Here is a 20,940-nt window from a genome sequence, read left to right on the forward strand (position 1 = left end):
GTTGCAGTGATCCTTCCTCTTTGTCGGGATGGTGTTTGTAGATTGATAAATCGACACATGGGAGGTTTTTCAAATAAAGCGTAGTATCATTGCGGACTTAAAAATTTATTTGTACATTTTTTAAAGGTATACAACGGAGTTATCTGTTAGAACAGATCAAGAATCTAAAATAAATTTCTTCTATGTGGTTTTATTTTTATGAGTAAGATGGAGAATATATGTAGATTCTTGCATAATGATATCTTTATCTACGTAAAAAAGATTTGAAATTATTGTCATAAAGTGATAAAATGTAGATAACACAGAAAACAACATTGTTATATGGTTCATTAATTGCGATAAGAGACTGTGATACTTTCGATTTTGATGAAATCACGTTGAACAGAGTTTATATCGGTCTTAAAGCCTAGGTCCTATCTAGTGTCCCTTCGGGCTCAAGTAAAGGGCCCAAGTCCAAAACCCAAAGGCTTAACGAGTTGCGCGCACTTCGTGGAAGGCAAGTCAGCTCACGACGTTACAGGGTGGTAATGGAGTTAATTGCCGGCAGCAGACGAAACCAAGGGCTTACAACTTGAGATACCCCTTGCACCTGATACCAACAAATTGCTCCGTTCTTGCGTTATAACGTGATACAGCACAAGCCGTTCCCTATGTGTTTCGAGTAGCAGGTCAGCGTCTTTAATTCTGTCTGCAAAATTCCCGTTAATAAACGACGATAGAAAAGCAGATTCTGTTTGTAGCGGATAAAGGATATAGGATAAGGTTCTTTGTCCTTACTGAAATTTAGGTAATCTCATGAAATATTTGAGATCATTATCCTTCTTAATAAGTTTTCAATGTAAAATGTTTTATTGCTATAGTTCTGACGAATATATTTCGATAGATATTGCTCATTTTAAATTCATATCTTTTTCCCATAAATTAATACTCTCACAATACGCCGTCGAACACTTCTCGCGTTTTCCACATTTTCATACCTTCAGTCATCATCGCCAGAGATAGTAAGTTGCTCGACATCGCGTCTCGGGCGAAGTTGCGGTACGCGTTATCCGCATAACTGAACGTCGAGAAGAGGACGTCTCGCGAAATAGGATAATACCTCGGTCAGGACCATCCAGCAGCATTGTCGAGGGACGGCGACTAGCGTAACACAGAAAAGACATTAGCCAGCACAGAGTCGTGAAAGGCAACGGTGAGAGGCCAACGGGGTTGCTGTTGCGTTTGCAGACTTTGGGGATGAGGCTGATGGGATGATGGCAGAGCCACGTTGAAGTGGCCCTCAACCGAGTAAAATTACGGCTGCATACGAATATAGTATATATCATGCCCTCGTTCGCGCTTATGATTTCGTCACTGCGTGTAATTTGTCACGAACATGATTTGATGTAGGTATATCATAAATAGTATGAATGGGGTGGAGTAGGTGAAAACTGTTTGCATGTTTCATTGTATGCTAAGGGAAATTAGTATTTCGAATGTATTGATAATGACGAGTACTCGTTTTTTACTGTGTTTCTGTTAGAAACGTTTCTATATTCTAAACAATTTTCAATTTTTTAAATAAAAGAATATTTCTTGTGTGATTGTTATTAAGTACATTAAAGGAAGTTAAAAATCAGTCGAAACAGGCGTTACTCATTATTTACAATCTTTTTATATTTAGTTCTTAAAAATAGCTTGTTAAACATGTCTTTGAAATATATTTCTGTCTAGGATTCGGAACTATTCGCTAATACTGTAAAATTATAAATGAAGTGACACATGATTTCTTAGAATTCTGTTTATAGATAATAAGTTACTCCTTCGTAATAAATTATCATCATTGAATTAGATATTATATTGTTTCAAATAATGTTCGTTCTCGGCTAAAATATTACATTAATTACGTCGGTTGAGTAGGAGTCGCGTAAGGTAATTAATATCATCGATTCCTGTCGTTCAATTAAAAACCAATTTTGTGGGGTCCACTTAATTGGCCGGTTTCCATCGTGTTGCTAGATATTGCTTTACCGCCTATACGCCCTTTTGTCTCGTCGCATCGTCTTATCGGGACCGCCTAGAATTAATCGTGTATCAGGCTCAAGCCTCACGTACGGGTACCGCTTTAATCGAAGGGAGAAGAGATTAATTAAATTATATACTGCTCGCGAGGTTGATTCCTTCCTTCAAGTTGCAAATTTCCCAGTTACCGATTAATTAATCAGTCGATGCATGAAGTTGCGTGAAAGTTAATGGTGGAATTGACGAGACGTTAATGCTTTAATAAATTTCTCCTTCAAATGAATTTCTTGGTTCTGACAGTTATCCGGCAGTTTATTTTTCATGTTTCTGTCTTCGTTACTCTCGATTTTGATATGAAAATGATTAATATACGTACCACATAGAAACCACACTGATCAACTCAGTAGAGCGTAATATCATTTGGTTTCTGAAAGTGTCAAAACTGTTTGTACAAAATAAGGAAATTTTCAGAAATTTTCAGTTTTCAAATTTATGAGAAGGACCGCTTCTCTTTTAAACTATTTATCAATAAATAAATTTAAGTACAACTTTTATCCGCAGTTGTTCCTTCTACCAAAAGAACAACTTCTTCAATCTGTAAATACATCAAAATATATAACAGTTCCAAAGTTTTATGAAACTGAACACTCAAAAATTTCCCAATATCCCTTCCTACTTTAAGAACGATCATCGAATTTATCTCATCTAGAGTAGAACAGTACTCCAACAGAGTCCATGTCTCTCGATACAGACACCGCAGGCACTTATCACAGAAATTTACGTAATCGTGACAGGAGTTGAAACAACGTTCAACCAACAATCAATTAAAAGTCCGCTCCGTGGACCCGTGCAAATCCAACCTTTCCGGATTGAGGGCTTTCGAAACGAAATAATAGTTGGAGAGATCGGATCTTGACTTGTGAACGAATGGCATAGAGGGAGTGAGAGAAAGAAAGAGAGAGAAAGAGAAGGTGAAGAGAGAGAGAGAGAGAGAGAGAATGCTTTACGTGGTGGCAGCCGAAAATTCCCGTTGAAAATCGTAATCGGTACGAGTGGCGGAACCTCTGACCGCTGGAAAATCCAGCCGCTCTCATTAGCATTTAATGCCGGCGGAACTTTCGACTATAATGGCTCGTGTGTGCGGCCTGACGAATGCTCGAATTAGAGGCGAGAGGGCTGGCAAGAGTTGGCGGTAAGAGCGGGATTTTCGAGGAGCCAGATCGGAGGTGAACCCAAAGAGACGAAGACCGAACGACATGTTCCTGCTTGAAAATGTTTTCCGGTCCTCCAGCTGATTAAATTCTTCCGACCGTGATTGCCGAATCCCGTTACAGACGCGTGAATCGCTTTGTTAAGTTATTAAATCGTCTTATCCGAGGTTCGCTGCTCCTCATGCGTGCAAGATTTATTTTCAAATCGTTTGTCCATCTTAAGTATCTTACAGTTGTTATCGCTGATTTAGAAAGCTTAGATTTGTAAACTTATAGTTAACGGCTATTAAAATCGTAGAATGCCAGTGTAGAACAAAAGTAAGTGGAAGCATGGAAAGAGTACGTTCATACAAATACTAAATATAAAGTACTAATATAAATTTATCAACGTTATATTGTATTAAAAACTGTCTGATTTCTTATTTAATATAAGTTCTAAGACAAAGTGCAGTAAATGCACAGTCATGTTCCCTACATTCGACGATATAAATTTCACTACTCCTTTCTATAAACACAGCGAGTAAACCTATACATGTTCTATCACTAGTATTAACTCGCGTACGTATGAAACGAGAACGCAATATAAAAGTGTGTGTAACACGGTGAAAAAGAGGATTTGCCGTCGTAAATTAACGGAGAGCAAGCTGGAAACGAGCACGCGCTTGGATTCGAGCGCGGTAACTTCGTTGAACCGGGACTTTCATCCTGTCAGATGGTATTTCATTATTATCCGTGAAAGTTAATATCCAGCCGGTATGTGTGTATGTAAAAACTTGCTGCGAGGAAGCTGATATACTTTTAATTTTTATTTTCGCACGTAGCCGCTCGCGGGAACGTAGACGACGAGAAGGCACGCGTTCAGAGGCGAGTGTGCGCGCTCGTCAGCGGAGGAGAACTTTAAATTCTCGTGCCGCCTGGCTTAATCCGCGGCTTAAAGAGCTTAACCCCACGAATATCTCGTCAGAGCTTTCCCTAGACCGACGACGACGGTCCGCGGTGCCAGAGAGCAGGTTTATTAGCGCACGGATTTCGAAATTCTTTTCATCCCTGGCTGGGACACGAAGCCTCCCATGCCGTTTACATAAGCGAGTTCTCCGGATTGCCTTTTTGATATGTAGATAAGGGGTGGTGCCGCTTTTACGCCGTTTACGCCCCCACCACGGACTAAAAAGAGACGCCAGGACGTCGTTCCGTTCCGCGATAGTTGATGTTACTTTGTAGAGTTCTTGCTTCTTTGAAGAATCTGACATTCTGTGGAAACATCCACGATTTGTGAAACCTTTTCACGTTTTGTGTCTTCGCGGTATGGAAAATTTTGTAAAGAAAGAAGAAAAGGAGAAGCAGAATATAATATTTCTCGATATGAAAGGCTATTTTTCTTTGGAGAATAATCTTCTGGCAGTTAAATTAGTCAAGACATTTTTAAAATATTCTCTTGTATTATTTAATTTTCATGGTGATTGTTAACAGAAAATACAAAGTTACCTCTTCTAGACTTCCTTGTAATAATCTTCGATTTACTTTTCTTGAGAGATCGTAATATTTGTGTTTATCACAGCAGCAACTTGTCACACTAAAATTATCTTTTTTCGTCTCGTTAAAAGCAGGATTTTATCCATCTTTCCTCAGACTATAATTGTTTCATGGCGCCATTGATATCTGTATTTAGGATTAAAGCAAGAGAAGTTACTTGGCGCGTTCATACATCGATTTTCTCGAAGGAAATCACAAGTTAGACGTGATAATCGACACGGTTCTGGCGCCGCACGTGAACGCCACTGAAACGGGCAGCTAAACAAGGCCGAGCAATTATGAACAAGGAGCATAGCCGGGATAAACAAATTACACGCGAACGGTTCTCGGTGGTGATTAGAGGTAAATCTTGTTAGGGAAGTTTCTCTCTGGGTTTCGTCTTGAAACAACTGCAGCTGAGAATAACACGGAAAGTTACTTTTCCATATAATTTCTACCTTCCTTCTAGTGATAAATACATTTTAAAGATTCGCATTAACACGTTTTAATTTTGCAATTGGACTGTTAAAAGGATTTTTTAATCTGAGAAATAAATATAAAATATTCCATATGATAGAATTATAGATTTTGATAGAGGAACGACCACCGAATTGCTATTTGGGGAAATCGATAGAGAGATAAATTACCAATGGAGGTTTCAATCGCTATAACATTCTCGTGGGACCGAAGAGCCAAATCAGCTACGATGCAGGAAAGGAGGAAACGAACAAACGAAAGAGGGACCAATCTTTTTCCTTAGACTACGTTCTATCATTATTGGGTCGCTTCACTCTGCACGAAAGTGTTCATTTACTTCTATTATTCGCAGTAAACAGATTTGGTTCGCATTTAGCTTCTCTTCAGGCAGTAACCACATACTTTTTTCCGTAGCTTATCGTATATTTTCATTACATTCGTACTGTGTTTTCGCCATTCCTTTATTTTTGGCACATTGTTGTATAAAAATATTTATCGTGATTACATTTTATGGCAGTTCTGTTAATTTTCTCGAACTTCTTCGAAATATTCTACGGTATTTTGCTAACTTGAATGACGAGTGTATATAAAAATATCTATATTTCAAGGAAAAGCTTGAAGGTAGAAATAAAAGATTTAAGTGCCCGCAGAAAAAGCTCGGATTGAAATACATTTTACGATTTGTCGAAATCACGACGTAGCCAAAATCACAGAGCAGCAGCCAGGTCGTTTTTCGCGGATGTCTTTTTCGGTTCATGCCAGAAACCACGGCAGAGGTAGTTTTTGCGGGTAAATGGAAGCCGATTTCTGCACATTTTTGCAATTACAACGGCAGTAAGCATCAAAGGCGACCCGCGTGGAAGACGTGAAATTTCATCGGAAGCCATGCGACGATTACGAGAGAAATACATGCGAGAGGAGAAGAGAGAAAGAGAAAGGAAAGGCAGCAATGAGAGGTAGTCGGTCCGAGTTTGCGAGTTTCAAGCCAAGGGGATTGCCGTATATTAAAGTACTTTTCGACTCCCCTTTCCTTTCTACGCCAATCCGTAGCTCTGGACCCCCTCAAACCTGGTCCTACTTCTCTTTTCTCTACGTTCTTCCTTTCTCGTCAGTCTCGTTGCCATTCGAATCGCGAGTAATCGTAAGCCCTAACTAAGCCTCTTGCGTATTTTGGACGTGACGTTCCAGCTTCGTTTATGATTCGTTCTATAAGTCTTGCCACTCGCCTAGCAATAACGATGGTCAGGTTAATCACAGTTAATCATAGTTTTCTTCGTTTTGGATCAACCAAACCGTGTATCCTTTCTCTATTCTTGTTTCTTCGGAAAGCTATAAATGTTTCATGTGCTGACCCTGCCGTATTTACTTTGAAAACTCGTTCACTACCCTACGAAAACGGAAAGAATTGCCAGTAAAAGTATTGATAATAAAAAGTGATATGATTAGATAGAAATGAATATGTAAACCTTTATGTATGCAAAACTTATATTGAAGCACTTAAATACAATTATAAGTTTTCGAATACATTATAAATACTGTCTTAAATATAATATAACCAAAGTTTAAAATATATTATCGCTTAGAATATTCTCTCTTTGGGGCCGTAAGAATAATGTAATTAAATTCCTTAATGGTAGCAAATATTTTGAAAAATCTGCAAACGCGCGGATCGACGATCCGTGAACCCGGCATCCATCGGCAGGGGTTTCCTTTTGGTACCATTAGTCATTAGCGATTCTAAAAGCACCCAGGGTAGAATATTACAGCAGTGGCCACGGCGGCTTTTACCATACTTTAGCTTTATACGAGGCCCATTCATCAAAAGCCAACGAGTCCAATGGCTCCATGGGTATACGTTGCTTAGCAATGGATCCTTCGTCGCAGCAGGCTCTTTATGATCTGCGATCCTGCGGTATTAGATATTTTCAAAACCATCTACCATCTTCTTCCCGCGGTTTATTTTCAAGTTTTAATATTTTATGTCACTTTTTTAAGCTCGTGAATAATTATGACTGACGCTTATACTTTTAAAACAATTTTACTATTTCATTTTAATGTTCACCTTTATAACTTTCTTGTTATTTTATAGTAGCTTAATTTCCACCCCTTTACTTTCGATATCTATATCTTTCCATCATGAAACTCTATAACTTTTCTAACTATCACGTTATTTTATAATAACTTAATTTCTACTACCCTATATTTTCGACGCCTATATCTTTCCATCACGAAACCTGGTAGCTTATACTACTGATTCTAACTATGTAATAAAATTATATTGAACGCATCTCAAAAAATATACAAAAGTACAAGATATTTAGTACAAGTATTTAACACTTATTATATGTTTAAGACGATTGTTGATACTGTATAATAATTTTTTACTAAATATATGTTTGAAATAAATATTTTGTATTCTATATACATTTTCAGATTGGTCACAAATTTTTTCGATGCAATTATTATGTATTGTTAGTCGTGTGTTGACTAATGAAATTTCAAAATATATTATATATAACACATAAATTTATCTACTAGTTGGACATTAAGATTTTCTATGGTTGGTGTTCGAATACTTTCCATTGCAGATGTAATTCAAAATTTCAACAAATCCTTGACATTTGTCCTCGAGTGGCGAAACCTCCAAACAGACTCATTTCCACTTGTTTCACAGCTCATTCCAATTTCATCGCTTCCTTTCTCGATGTCGAGTATCGTCGACTACTATGCGCCCTTTGAGCATCGATCTAGACGAGTGGCCAAGACGAAGAAAAGGTGAGAAGCTGTCAAGGCTGTCACGCGTCCAATGGACCATACAGTCGGCCCATTATCGGCGGAGGGACTCTGTGGAGAAATAATAAAAATGCCATTAGTGTCTCGACGTCCCAGGACGGTCGAACGATGTGAACGTTTCACCCCACAGATTTCGACCGATATATATCTCTCATTCCCTTCGACCACTTTAACGTCTTTGTCACGGACTCTCCCGCTTGACGAGGTTAATCCTTCTTTTCGGCCTTCGACCTTCCTCTAGCTCTTCGGTTTTCCTTCTTGGTCCACTAGCCAAGGGCTGGACGATCTTAAAATCCGTTCACGAGCTGGAACGAAAATAATTGCATCGTGATTCTTTCGCTTTTTCCTTCAACCCTTCCTTTCCCTTTTCTCCCTTAGCCACCCCTATTCTTCCTTTCATTCTCCCTCTTTCTTTCGCCATCCTTCTTGCTCTCGTTATTTCGATTGCGGTTACTCTTTGTCTTTGTCTTTTTGTTCCTGCGTCTTCCTTCCACGAGCTACGACCGAGAGGGCATAAATCCTTCGGGATCGTCGCCGAAAATAAGATAAAATCTCACTGCGAGTCAGCTTGGTAGAGGAAAGAAAAAAGGCAAATTCCCGAATAAACACATCCGCGGCTCTTTATGGTGCCACTTTGTGGATCCACCCCCAAGTCCGTGGCCTGTGTACCGTGCGCATTATTAACTCAACCACCGGAAAATGTCAACGCGGCCGGGTTCCTTATCTCCTCGCTTTTCTTTATTTTACCACCAAACGCTGCCTTCCCTCAACAGAGTCGTTGTTTTTTCCCTTCTGGTACGGGTCACGCGACTTTTATCTGTCAGATTCTTGTCTGGAATGCTGTTATATTCGGTGGCAGATTTGTGTAGTGATTTTCTCGAGGAAGTGTTTCTCGAGAAGAATAAATAGATGATACATTGTGGAGTATTATTTAATTTATGTACAATTTAAATCATTCGCTTTACATTTTACCGTATCAGTTTTACGTATACCTATCACTTTATAAAATAATCTCTTCATATTTTTTATACAATAAATTGATCACAATTTATTCAAATTTATTTCACAATTAACATTCATTCACGTTGTATTTCAACATATCCACAATCTACTATTTCAAGAGCTATACTATACGGGAATAGACGAACTATGTAAAGATTAAGTTTTCAGTTCCTTCCTCAAATCTGATCCGATACTCTGTTCGATAGGGTATGTCGTTTCTAAGAGCGTTTCCGTTTTCTCTGAAGATCCGACAAGCAAAAGAACGCCTCTGGGATCGGGTTTCCAAACGTTTTAATCGGCGTTTTTCTTTTACCTACCCGGCCGCGATTTCACGATTTTCTCCGCCCTCGGGGGAGAGGAGAGAGTGTCCTCTTTCAGAAAGGAGTTATCGCCGAAGGAAGCTACAGGCATCGGTGTGCTCCTGTGAAGTGGGGTTGGGGACGGCCGGTGGGGTTAAAACGACCTCCGCAGTCGAGGCTGAAGTCTGAAAGATAAGGTACCCCTCTTCTCTCTCTCGGCCTCCTAGATTATGGAATGGCACTTTAATTACACTAATGGGAGAACCAAATGTTAATTACAATTCGAAGTCTAAAAGAGAGACGATTCGCGGCCTGTATAAGAGCGAGAAAGACAGAGGGCGGAAAGGGGCTGGTAGAGGAGAGAGGAGAGATAGGCCAGTAGACGGGGAAGGGACCAGATGAGATTTTCGTGCGTAAGAGGGTTCCCGTGATTAGTATTATTTAATTAAAAATGCCCGGTCCCATTATGGTCACCTCTCATAAGGACCAAGCTTAGTTGCGTGGGAAGCTGCTTATGAATTGGATTATCGAAAGGAGAAACGAATAAAGTGGAGAATGAAATGTCATGGCCAATCATTGCTACGTATATTGATAGAAGGCTTAATGAGTGAAGAGCCAGTCAATTATTATTTGGCAAAAAGCTAGAATTAAGGAATCATTCCAAAGTGAAATAAATGGAATTCATTTAAGGAAAGCAATGAAACGAACACTACAAGCAACATGTAATAACATATATCACATAAAGAACAATGAAAATGTAAAATATTCGATCATGTATTATCGTACAATCTGACTGTACAATTGCAACTGACAAAATATCTTCACGTTATTAATTTGTCCGATAATTAAAAGTAATTAAAAGAAACGCGGAAGAATTTAACATAAAAGACACGGTACCAGTTACCAAATTCGATATCCGCTTTAACACGTTTCTCAAAATAAGAAATTTAGAAAACATCTATTCATCAAGAGAGGAAAGAAACGAAACAATTGGAACCACAGAAAAGTTTCTGGTTGAAACGGCTCTGTCGACAGTGGATCGATCCGAACGGTGGAACGGATATCAACATTTTGGAAATCTCGTTTCCTTCCCCTGAACGATTTAGGTGACGTCGTCGTAAGCGGGACGACGAGGAGGACTACGCGGACGACTACGAGGACGGTCACGACGACGATGGGCTATCGACGCCGGGGTGGAGTCGAGGCAGCAGCCGGGTTTCAATTTAAAGTTGGACGAGCGTGTCGGGATTTCAATGTACAAAATGCGTATGCTAAACTTTTCGCACCCCTGTGGTAGCCGCCGCCCCTCCGTTCGTCTTCGAGTTCCCAAACACCCTTGACGCCGTAGCTCGAATGCCGGACAACGTCCGTGTCGACGTTTCGTCCGGGAAAAATCAGCAAGTCTGATGCATCGTCAAGTAGAAAGGGCGCGCAAGTAGAACGTCGCTCCCGTTCGACACGGTGCTCGCGGGACGAATGTTCCGTGGAACACTTTGAAGTCACTGTTCCCAAAGGTCAAATTACTTTTTTGAAGCCGTCACACGGAGGCCTTAGCGGCATTCACGGCTCGGTCTGAGGATCCCTAATGATCGCAGCTGCGATCGAAGGTGATGCATATCAATGGATAGGCTTGAAACGACATCGTGTGAAGCAAGTTTCTAATGGCATCCAGTCGCTAACTTTTCTCACCAGAAGGTACGCATGCACCTATGAGGTATTTGCATCTAGTTCCAGGCACTAGCTTTGTCTCGTTCCGTAATTTATACTAGGGGTTTAGGCTTTGTCGCGACGCCAACTAAACACCTAGGAAATTGTGCATTGTCCTTGATGGTTAAGCATGGAAGTAGATTAATAATCCAACGTAACTATATCTTTAAAATCAAAATTATTTTACATCGTATTCTTCTTGTTTCTCTTCCAAAAACATTCGATATGCATTTTTGTTTTCTTTCTGTTGATTATTTCTGTTTTCCATTTCCTTGAATCCTATCCCAAGACTCTAAATCAAGCGTCATTCGAAAATAGACGGGCTCCAAACATGGTCTTCCGATTCGATCGCATGGTTTCGACGCGAATCTAACTTCGACAATGCATCCAGATGGAATGTCACGCTGTGTACGATTACTGCGAGACGAAGGGCGAAGATAGGAAAAGAAGAGAAAAAAAAAGAAGAGCAGTGGAACGAGGAAGATGCTGCAGCGGCCGAGCGATCGTGGATGGGTGAGAAGTTTCGCCCCAGGAGTTGGATTACCGCGTGGCTTCGGTCGGTATTTGAAAATCGTGGGGTCTCGAGGCTGGCGGGCGAAGCTGCCGTGTGATTGATTTTGCATACGACACGGATTGGACAGGTTTGAGAAATTGGACTAGCTTTCTGGGTTGGTTTGGCCTTTCTGCCCTCCTTGGCATTTCCCTTTCGAAACGGCCCTTCCCCTTCCATCTTCTTTCTATATCGCGAGTGTCTATATGCCTGGATGGTTATATCGACGCGTACGTCGAGAGTATATGTATGTCGATGTAACGTATATACTTAACGTATCCAGGAGTGTCTACTCGCGAGAGACGGAGAAGGGTTCCCTCTCGTATCTCTAGCGGGAAACCGAGAAGGGGATTGGCCTCGAACGAGCGATTTGTGCGATCTTCAAGGATGTATTTATGAGCGTTCCAGGCCCGCTTCTTCCACTTTCATATTGCGTTCGGCATTTTCCATGGCGATGTAAGTTACGGCGTGCAAAATCGAAACGTGACATCTAATATAAGATGCGATCGTTTCTTGAAGGCGTTGAGTATGGAGTTTGATATCGACTCTGATGGCAATCGCGAGTTGGAAACGTAGGATTAAGTGAAATATTTACATAAATTGATAAGACTAATCATTAATAAGAAGAAGAAACTTATCTACTGTCTTTTTCTGTAAAAGACCCTATTTCTTTTTTAGTAGACGATTTTCAAACAACTTTCCCCTTTTCTTCATTCTTGCCACATTCTTATCAAATTCTTTATTGAAATACAGTTGTCTAAATTAAACAAAAATTGTGTAAAGATCTAAGAATATCTAATAAAGAACTAGTATTACTTGAATATTCATTTAAATCAGAAATTTACAAGCTATCATTCAATCCTATACTGGCCTTTTAATTTAGAAACATATTTATCATCCAAATAACGCTTGAACACAAGAAATAGTCTAACATTCGTCAAAACTAACACAAGAAACTTAAAAAATTACTTAATTCATCGTGTAAACGAGACACGAATGGCGATGATGCATACACAGAGGATAGTGCGTAAGAAGAAGCTGTCTTGAGGCATTCAGGCTAACTCGTCTGGCGTTATCTGCCGACGTCGGAGTGGATAACAGGCCGAACGATTTATTCTAAACCTTTATCCGGCGGCCCCTCGAAATTTATGAAAGAAGACGCCCGTTTAACCGACTCGCTCAGTCATCCCTCACGATGGTGGTGAAGCCACCCTTCCCTCAACTATCTTTCTTCCTTGCTGTGTCTCCTTGTTCTTCTTCGAGCTCGCGCCTCCCTTCCCTCTGGTTCCACCTCCTCTTCTCGATTCTCTGCCCTGTGCTCGCATGTCAGCCCTTTATTTTATACCAAGACGAGTCGGTCCGAGTCGGTCCTAATATTAAAGGGGATGGTTCACCCTTAGTGCGTGATCGGGATACTAAAATTCGCCGATCGGATGGTTCGTGACTTCCTTATTGAAGGACAGAACGAAAGGCGAGTGGCAGGTTTCTCTGCGAGCAAAACGTCATTGAGAGCCCGAGCATTGCAATCTTTTTCTATGGTTCGTGAAACATAGAGCTTGATTATTGAGAGTACATAGTACTGAAATGTGATGGGTGAGGTGTTCAATTGGGTCTTTGAATAAAGTTTCCTTGTTTAACAAGTCAGAGACTTGGAGTACTCTTTTATTTCGTACGACGAACTATTAATTTAATACAAAAAGTTTAGAATAATAGTTTTTGCAGCTACCTTTCTAGGAATCGCTATAATGTAGTTTTTGGATTTACAATTGATGAGCCACGTGAGAGCATTTTTGTTAATGTCTTGATTTCGAATAATCCGTTTGATTCACGAATATAAATGTCTTGAAAATAGATGATAAATCTGTGAAGTTTTATAAACAATAAAGTAACGAAATCATCTTTTAAATAATCAGTTCAACAGGGTGCAAAAGTACAAATTCTACAATCAATTGAAAGAAAATGAATGTTTCTAACGTCCAATAGCATTTTAACACAACTTCAAAAGTAGTTCAGCAACGAACGTGTCATTTTATCCAATTTTCAGAATAACGTTTTGTTTCTGTGTTTCCCAGTTGTATCTGAGCAAAACCCGGCAAAGTGGTCTCACGGACAATTTGCATCAGGATCTCTTACGAACGGTCAACCCAACTGCACGCCAGCAAGGTAAGTCTCGTCGACTTTTTATTTTTTTCTCTCTTGTTTTCTTCCTGGAATGATGCTTTTCCCTCTCGAATTTCTTCGGCATCGCCGACTGCGAAACGGCTTTGAATTTCCGTCCGCGTTTGAAAAAGATTTCGTCCCCTACCACGGCCTCGTTTTTTACTGTTTTCTCGTTTCTCTCGAATTCGCTCGAAACTTTCGACACTCGCGTATACACGCACACACAGAACGGTGTCGTTTAACTGTTCTAACGACGAGATACTCGCTTCGTACGTATATCGAAACTGGCGAAGTCCTGTGCCGAAACACAAGCGACATTTCGAAACTTTGGCCAATTTCGCGTGTACTCGCTTAGAATAAATATGTGATCCACGTGTGCCGGCGTATCTACGCTCAATATGTACGAGTCGCTTATAAATTATGTTTTATCTCGAACTTCTATGAAGATACATATTTAATCAATATTCGATGAATTATCGTGATTATTTTCTAACTTTGACTTTTATTTACGAGGTTATCTTTTTAGGAATATAAGGTTCAAAATATTAGGAATTCTCAAATTTATTGTACCTAATATATCAAAAAATAGATGAATTCGTAATTGTTAAACAGAAGTAGACGAGATACTCAATAAAGTAGTTATTATTAGTGTCCCTGTGAAAAATAAATTGCTACTATTCTTTTAAAAAGCTACTTTCATTCTATTCATAGTATAATATCTTTTCCGATAATTAAAGAAATTTTCATATAATATCATGCCTTATGTAATTAATAATTTACTCAAATTATTACTAATATTTATTAGTCGATTATTAACGAATTATTTACTTGACAAATTAAAACACAAACAAAATCCATGATCCAAGAGGAAAGATGGAAAACTGTTAAGGAAGACATTGAACAACTACTGTCTTGATTTCCACGGAGTATAGACAAGAATTTCTACAAGCTGAAACGATGGCATCGTCGTAGACGAACGCGATTCGTGGGGACGGGAAAAGTAAGGAGGTCGGCATCATGCATAACCCCACGTCGGCCTCGCATAAATATTCTAATAACTTCGGAAACTAATATGATTGCATCCAGCAGGAATAATATCCTGTTCGAAGTGGGCATCGCGGCTGTATGCGTGGAATACGAAATACGTGGAGCGCGGCGTCCACATGAGAACGACGTCGCGCTCCTCCTCACGTAACCGTAGATCGCCGCGAGGGTGGAAGCGATCTCTCTCGATGACAGTGATTACTTTAATCGTGCTTTCCCTTCCCCGTCGAGAATGTTCTAGAAAATAGTTATAGCGACGAAAACCATAAGACGTATCGCTTCAAACTATCACACGATGTTCGATAGCTATAGATTGTCGCAGGAATGTGGACGCCATTGCAGATATGTATTAGAAAGGTATGGGAATACAAGAAGATATGAAAAGAAATATTTTCTTTTGGATATATGATTTCATTCTCGTTTTTAGTAGAAAATACTTTAGACAATAAAAACTTTTATTACTAGTGGCGAAGAATCGTGCAGTGGTTGTTTGTATGAGATTTTAAAATAATTCTAGAGAATTTTAAATAATTTAAAAATAACTTTCAATGAAAAATTGACTATAAGATTAGATGACTATAAGATTGACTATAAGATAGTAATATTCTTGTAAATGATAATGGTGAATGCATAAGCCTAACTGATCCGTATCTTTTTACATAAAGCTTCGCTGTTATGTTGAAAAATCAAGGATAGAAAATAAAGAAATGGAGGTGTCCTTTTGTTTTAAGATAATTATCCTTCATATATTGTATTCCTGACTCTGATTTACCCAAAAACAAAGTCTCACGTGATATCAAATAATTCAATATTTTCAATATACTTTCTCGTACATAAAATCATATCGTTCCATGATATATCATAAATTCTACCATGTAATACCAAGAAAGGGTAATTTTCAACGTATGCACGTTGAAGCACAACGACGACGAAGGCCGTGAACGAATGGTTTCGAAACGCCAAGGACTCGTTAACGCGAAATATCGTTAAATCGATTTCGCGCAGATTCGAGACGCTCGACGAAAATCCATCCGAGAGATTCGAGTTCGAAAATTAATTTCAATCCGTACTTGAGCCCCTGGCTCCCACTCCTTCCTCCTCTCTTTCGCTTCGTCTCCTCTCCGGCTAGGTTGGTCAAACAGCGCCATGTACAGCGCGGTTGGAAAATCGAGCAGCGCTCGAGTACTGGAAACAAAAGGCCGACGTTTCAATTAGGTCCCTTATTAGTTAGCGATAATAGGGCCAGCGGCGGTCGAACGGTAAGGCCAGGGCTTTCCAGTGCTTAACCGTTGGCTGTGTTAGATTCGCCGGCTTGTTTGCGTGAATCCAGCTCTTACGATATTAAGGGCTGACTAGGCATTCACCGATACCGTACCGACCTCCAACCACCCACGAAGCCCTACCTCCTACGCGTTTCGATGTTTAGAACCACCCTCTAACCTATGGCTCTCCTCGACCCGTTCGACTTGACCAAGATAGAAGGGACAGCGAGGGATCCTTACACTTCGTGGCTGGACCATTCGCTGGGTCGATTGATTTTCTCGTGTTAGGACGTTGCAAGGATGGAAACCTCTGATAACAGAGTTTGTACGATGGAAAATCGAATTCGCATCTTCTAAAGGAAGTTCGGTATTCAAGGAATGTGTTCGGTTGATGCTCATGAGGAATTTAAATATGTGAGAGCAAAGGGTAACGTAAAAAGTAACTTATAAAAGATAAGACTATAAAAATGTGAGAAAATCATATGTAAATTGCCGAAATATGGACAGCATCAAGGAATGTAAAGGATATTTTTAATTGATTTATCGTATAGTACCTAAATATTGCTAATGTGTGTAAACATTTCTAAGTTTGGTTTGGTCTGCTTTATATTGTCACAACACTTAACAATATAGTTCAGCTGTATACACAAATATATGTACATATGAGCAAAAAGCTGGTGTATACACACGAAGTAAAGTGTGAGGCTTGATAGTAGAAAAGGGAGAGAGTTAGCGGTGCGTTCTCGAAGCCCAGGAGGAATTTGTCGCGAGAAACCGGTCGCAGCAGTCGCCTGCGGCTCGCCGCAACGATCCTCTGTCGTTTTAGCCATTGTACGGGTACCGCACGCTACCGGAGAGATCGTTGCCGTCGCTATCGTCGGAACCCTTCGAAACTAACTCGCCCAGGCCGAAACTGCGCCCGCTTTCCTCGCCACGAAACGGTCGACGTGGTTAACAAGCAGGCACGCGATGTGCATCCGCTATCGATTCGAAAGTGAAAAGACCAAGGCGACTTACGTGCATACGGAGAGGAAATGGAGCACGGTATTGCTTCAAGAATTAACTGTGAGACATTGTATGCTTGATGGACGATAACCAGTCCGTTAAGGAACAACGTCGTAAACTTCGGACACCCATGTACATTGCTCTCTTTGCTACCGCTTAATGTTTTGCTTTCCACGGGGTTGGAGCTGGAAATTTTGGAAGATGAACATCTGATATTATGGACCAGGGAGCTTTTGCCGAGTTAGCAAGTATGTTTTCTTTTCGAAGTCCATTTTCTTAGAGAAATACTTATTTTAAAAAATGACAGTAAAGGATTATTTAAATTATTTTTAAAAGCAGGGCTCATCATTATTCACAATTTTGATTCACTTTTTGGCAATTTTTGGATGTCATTGTTTGAACCTTCTGTCAGGTATTATTAGATCTCTTTCATCATTATCCGCAGGGCTGAGAATTATAGCAGTGTACATCAAAATTTTAAGGGTGTAGGAACAGCGTAACGATATAGGAAGATATATAAATCACCGAATAAAAGTATCCAAAGCTTCCACAATATCGGCAGAAAGTTATCTTCGGCGTCGCGTTGGTTCTTTGCGCCCGCAGAAACCGGAATTGGTTTTAGTGTAAATGTAGAGTGGCGGATTCGCCGGGTGTTGGAGGACGTCGTAGCGGATAGGGTGGCGCGGCGGTGGAGTGGTAGCGACATCTTGTATTGTCAGATCCCAACGCGACAAATTCATAATTGCGTTAATGCGGGTACGGCGAGGGTTCTTGCCGCAACCACCGCAAGGCGCGCTATGGCGTCTTGCGGCTGTAAGAGAGATAGGGACCAGGCCTTCGAGAGAACGGGTGAGCGCAGGAGGGAAAATGGACGAGAAGGAGAGAGCCACTGAGAGAAAGAGAAGTCCCTCCTGACAGAGGCTCGTTAATCTTCCAAGGATTACGCCAGAAGGAAGTATCGCCATTGTGCAAGGTGCTCCTCTTCCAACCGATAATTATTAATTAAACTGGCCTAACGGGCCATTTCGCGATTTATCGATTTATCGGGAGACCTTTGCCAGCGTGGCGATGTTGAAACGTTTAGAAAAAAATCGGTTGATGTTTTGATGAGTTGAATATTGTTATTGAATAAAATTGTGACATATGCTATGTCATATATACAAAGGATGTTTGAAAATTGGATTGACATTATTTTGTAAAAGTTTGCTTTTTTCACAGTTCAAGTATTTTGATATTTCGCTAGCATTATGGTCAGTTTCATAACATGTCTAATTATCTATCATATGAAATTAGGCTAGGATTATGTAATCATTCAAAAACGATGATCTCATTGAACTGCTATTTAATATTCTATAATACAAAAAAACTATTTCACCTGGTACAATTCCATTACAGATTACGCTTAACATTAGACATAAAGCAGTAACTCTTTCAACACAATCGTGATCAGTCTATCAGCTCGTTTCAATAGGGTGTAGTTTTTGAACGAGAGAACCCGCGATACAGATGAGCCAACGAAGCGTGTTAATCGTCAGATTTCAATTAATCGTGGAAGATTAGACAATCATGAAATCGAACAGGAAGGGTCATCAAATCCGCACGAACGAACACGAGAATGAGAAAAGGGAGAGGAAGGGTTACGCGTGCGACCGGCTCGCAAACGGGCCGAGGGTAAAAAGGATAGAATTGCAAAAGCGAGAGAAGGCGTGGAACGAACGAGCCGAAATAAAACAGTGATATCGAGGCATTTCACGCACGAGCAAGAACGTTTAGCAGATTCAACGTGCGTGCCGGTATTCGGCACTGCTACCCACGGTGAAACGATTCTCTCTCTTTCCATTCTCTGTTCCATGGTTTGCCGTTTCATCCCGTCTTTCTCTCTCTCTCTCTCTCTCTCTCTTTCTCTCTCCCTCTGCGTGTAGTTCGCCTCTTTCTTTCTCACTCTGGTATGCCTCTATCACCTACACCCTCGGTCAGAAGCTCGCTGAAAAATACTGCTCTCGCTGACACCTGTAGCTTCGACGTTCTACATATGTGCGTACGTACGCCGACCGAGCGCCCATCGAGGAAACGAGGGGCAAAAACGATTATCACCCAAGAAAATTTCCATAAGACGACCGACAGAGTACCAGTTTGACAATCTCGTTATGCATCTCGCGTTTTTTTCATACAGAAGGTCGTCAGTTGAATTGTACAAAGTTCGATTTTATGGGCTATAAAAATGTGATTTTTTAGGGGTTAAAAGGCTATTTTGACTCTTGGCATTTGAAAGATTATAGCATCTACTAAATTCATTGACTTACAGTTAGACGTGTTGTTGGAGGTCATTATGGTACTCATGATTATATAGACATCCTTGTCTTTGGTAGAACAGACGGACGACTTAATATTGATGTTTGTATTTTGTACAATAGTTTACAGATATCTCGAGCGTAATTCACATAGGCTTATTTCTATCCTTGTTTTGAAATGATATTCTATGCACGTAAACTGAAATAATTTTTTCCTACTCTAACTAACACTAGCAATACCGCTAACGAATAAGGAATATCAAATCCATTCCTAAAAATATACTATATGTGTATATCTTGTGAATACGCTCGAACCCCATTAATATTGCAACGCTCATACAATTTTAATCAACTCGACATTACACGAAGATTACTAATTCATACCAGTGTATTAAAAAGTGGAACAAAAGGAAGTATCAGTCGAAGAGATTTTTCATTATTTTCACGACGAGCGGAGAAGGTTGGTGGCCGAATTGCTGCGGTGAAAGGGGAACAGATTCCACAAGTGGTGGGACTTTACGGGACTTAAGATTAATCCTCATAATTACTCGATTTCGTTCTTCTCTGCGGGGCCCCTCTTGTATCCGCTTTTTATACGGTAGCTTGCACCTCGTACCATCTGCGGTGTACCTTCGCGAAAGGGACCAGAGTAGAATGAATGGCAGAGCTTGAGAGGACTCGGTTGCTCGGCCATAAAGATATTTATCAGGTGACAACCCCGGTCATCCTTTATGATCCTTCCTTTCTTGAGGTTTTCCGCCGACGTCTCAGAGGCAACTTCACCCTTCGGCCAGTCGCGTGCCACGTTATTCGATGACACGACCCTCGCGCATTCTTTTCTTCCTTGCCGAGATTCCTTGTATCTTTCCCTGAAAGGGGGAAATACCTCTGTCGAGGAATGCTTGCCTCTCTTCCGATTTGCTTCTGCTGTTTATGTTCGATAAATTTCATTTTTAAATACATTTTCTGGCTTGCCATCATCTCCTTCACTGTCTGTTTTTCTACATACCGAAAGATTTAAAGTTTGTCCTTGTTTTATTGCTGTTAATTTTTTATTCTAAGAGAAGTTTGATTATTAATTATTTGGTGCTGAGTACATTTTTTGAAATATTTTCAATGAAATCACATATTCTCGAATGAAATTCAAATCGTTTCCCTCATAAACTGCATTCGTTGCTTCAATACCCATGAAAATCACAGTCTATTTTGAAAAGGAACCCAATTTTAACAGAATAATGTAACATCCTCACACTATGCCTATGTAAGATTCCCTACGCCAGAAGACTAGATCAACGAAAATGTTCCAGCGGGAGATCCGAAACGAGCAGATAGGAGCGGCACATCGTTCGACACTACATTTACCAGAGAAATATAGGGGTTGGTTCTCGCGGATGACCGACAACGCGCATCGTGGGCGTGAAATCGGACGCCGGCCAGGACGTCCGCTCGACTCGGCAGCCGACGGACAATAAGAATCGATATCTTAATTAACGAACGCTGGTGGGTCCGATGTGCAAGCGAACTCTCCTGCTCGTAGAGAACGGAGGGAAAAGGCTTGTGGTGTGAAAGAGGAAGAGATGAAAGAGAGAGGGTGACGACGATGGCAAGAGGGGGTGGCGAACGCAG

General features: G+C 40.4%; 1 protein-coding gene across 17 annotated transcripts in view; it reads left to right on the forward strand.

The window, feature by feature from the left end:
* LOC126868411 (uncharacterized) overlaps nucleotides 1-20,940 on the forward strand; it is a 307,848-nt gene that overhangs the window by 158,094 nt on the left and 128,814 nt on the right. For all 17 annotated transcript variants that reach the window (XM_050623789.1, XM_050623771.1, XM_050623772.1 and 14 more), the window contains one exon: nucleotides 13,625-13,715. In XM_050623789.1, the coding sequence (XP_050479746.1) occupies nucleotides 13,625-13,715 (91 nt within the window). The remainder of the gene's footprint in view (nucleotides 1-13,624; nucleotides 13,716-20,940) is intronic.

This window comes from Bombus huntii, chromosome 8 (genome assembly GCF_024542735.1).
Source record: "Bombus huntii isolate Logan2020A chromosome 8, iyBomHunt1.1, whole genome shotgun sequence".
Lineage (NCBI taxonomy): Eukaryota > Metazoa > Arthropoda > Insecta > Hymenoptera > Apidae > Bombus > Bombus huntii.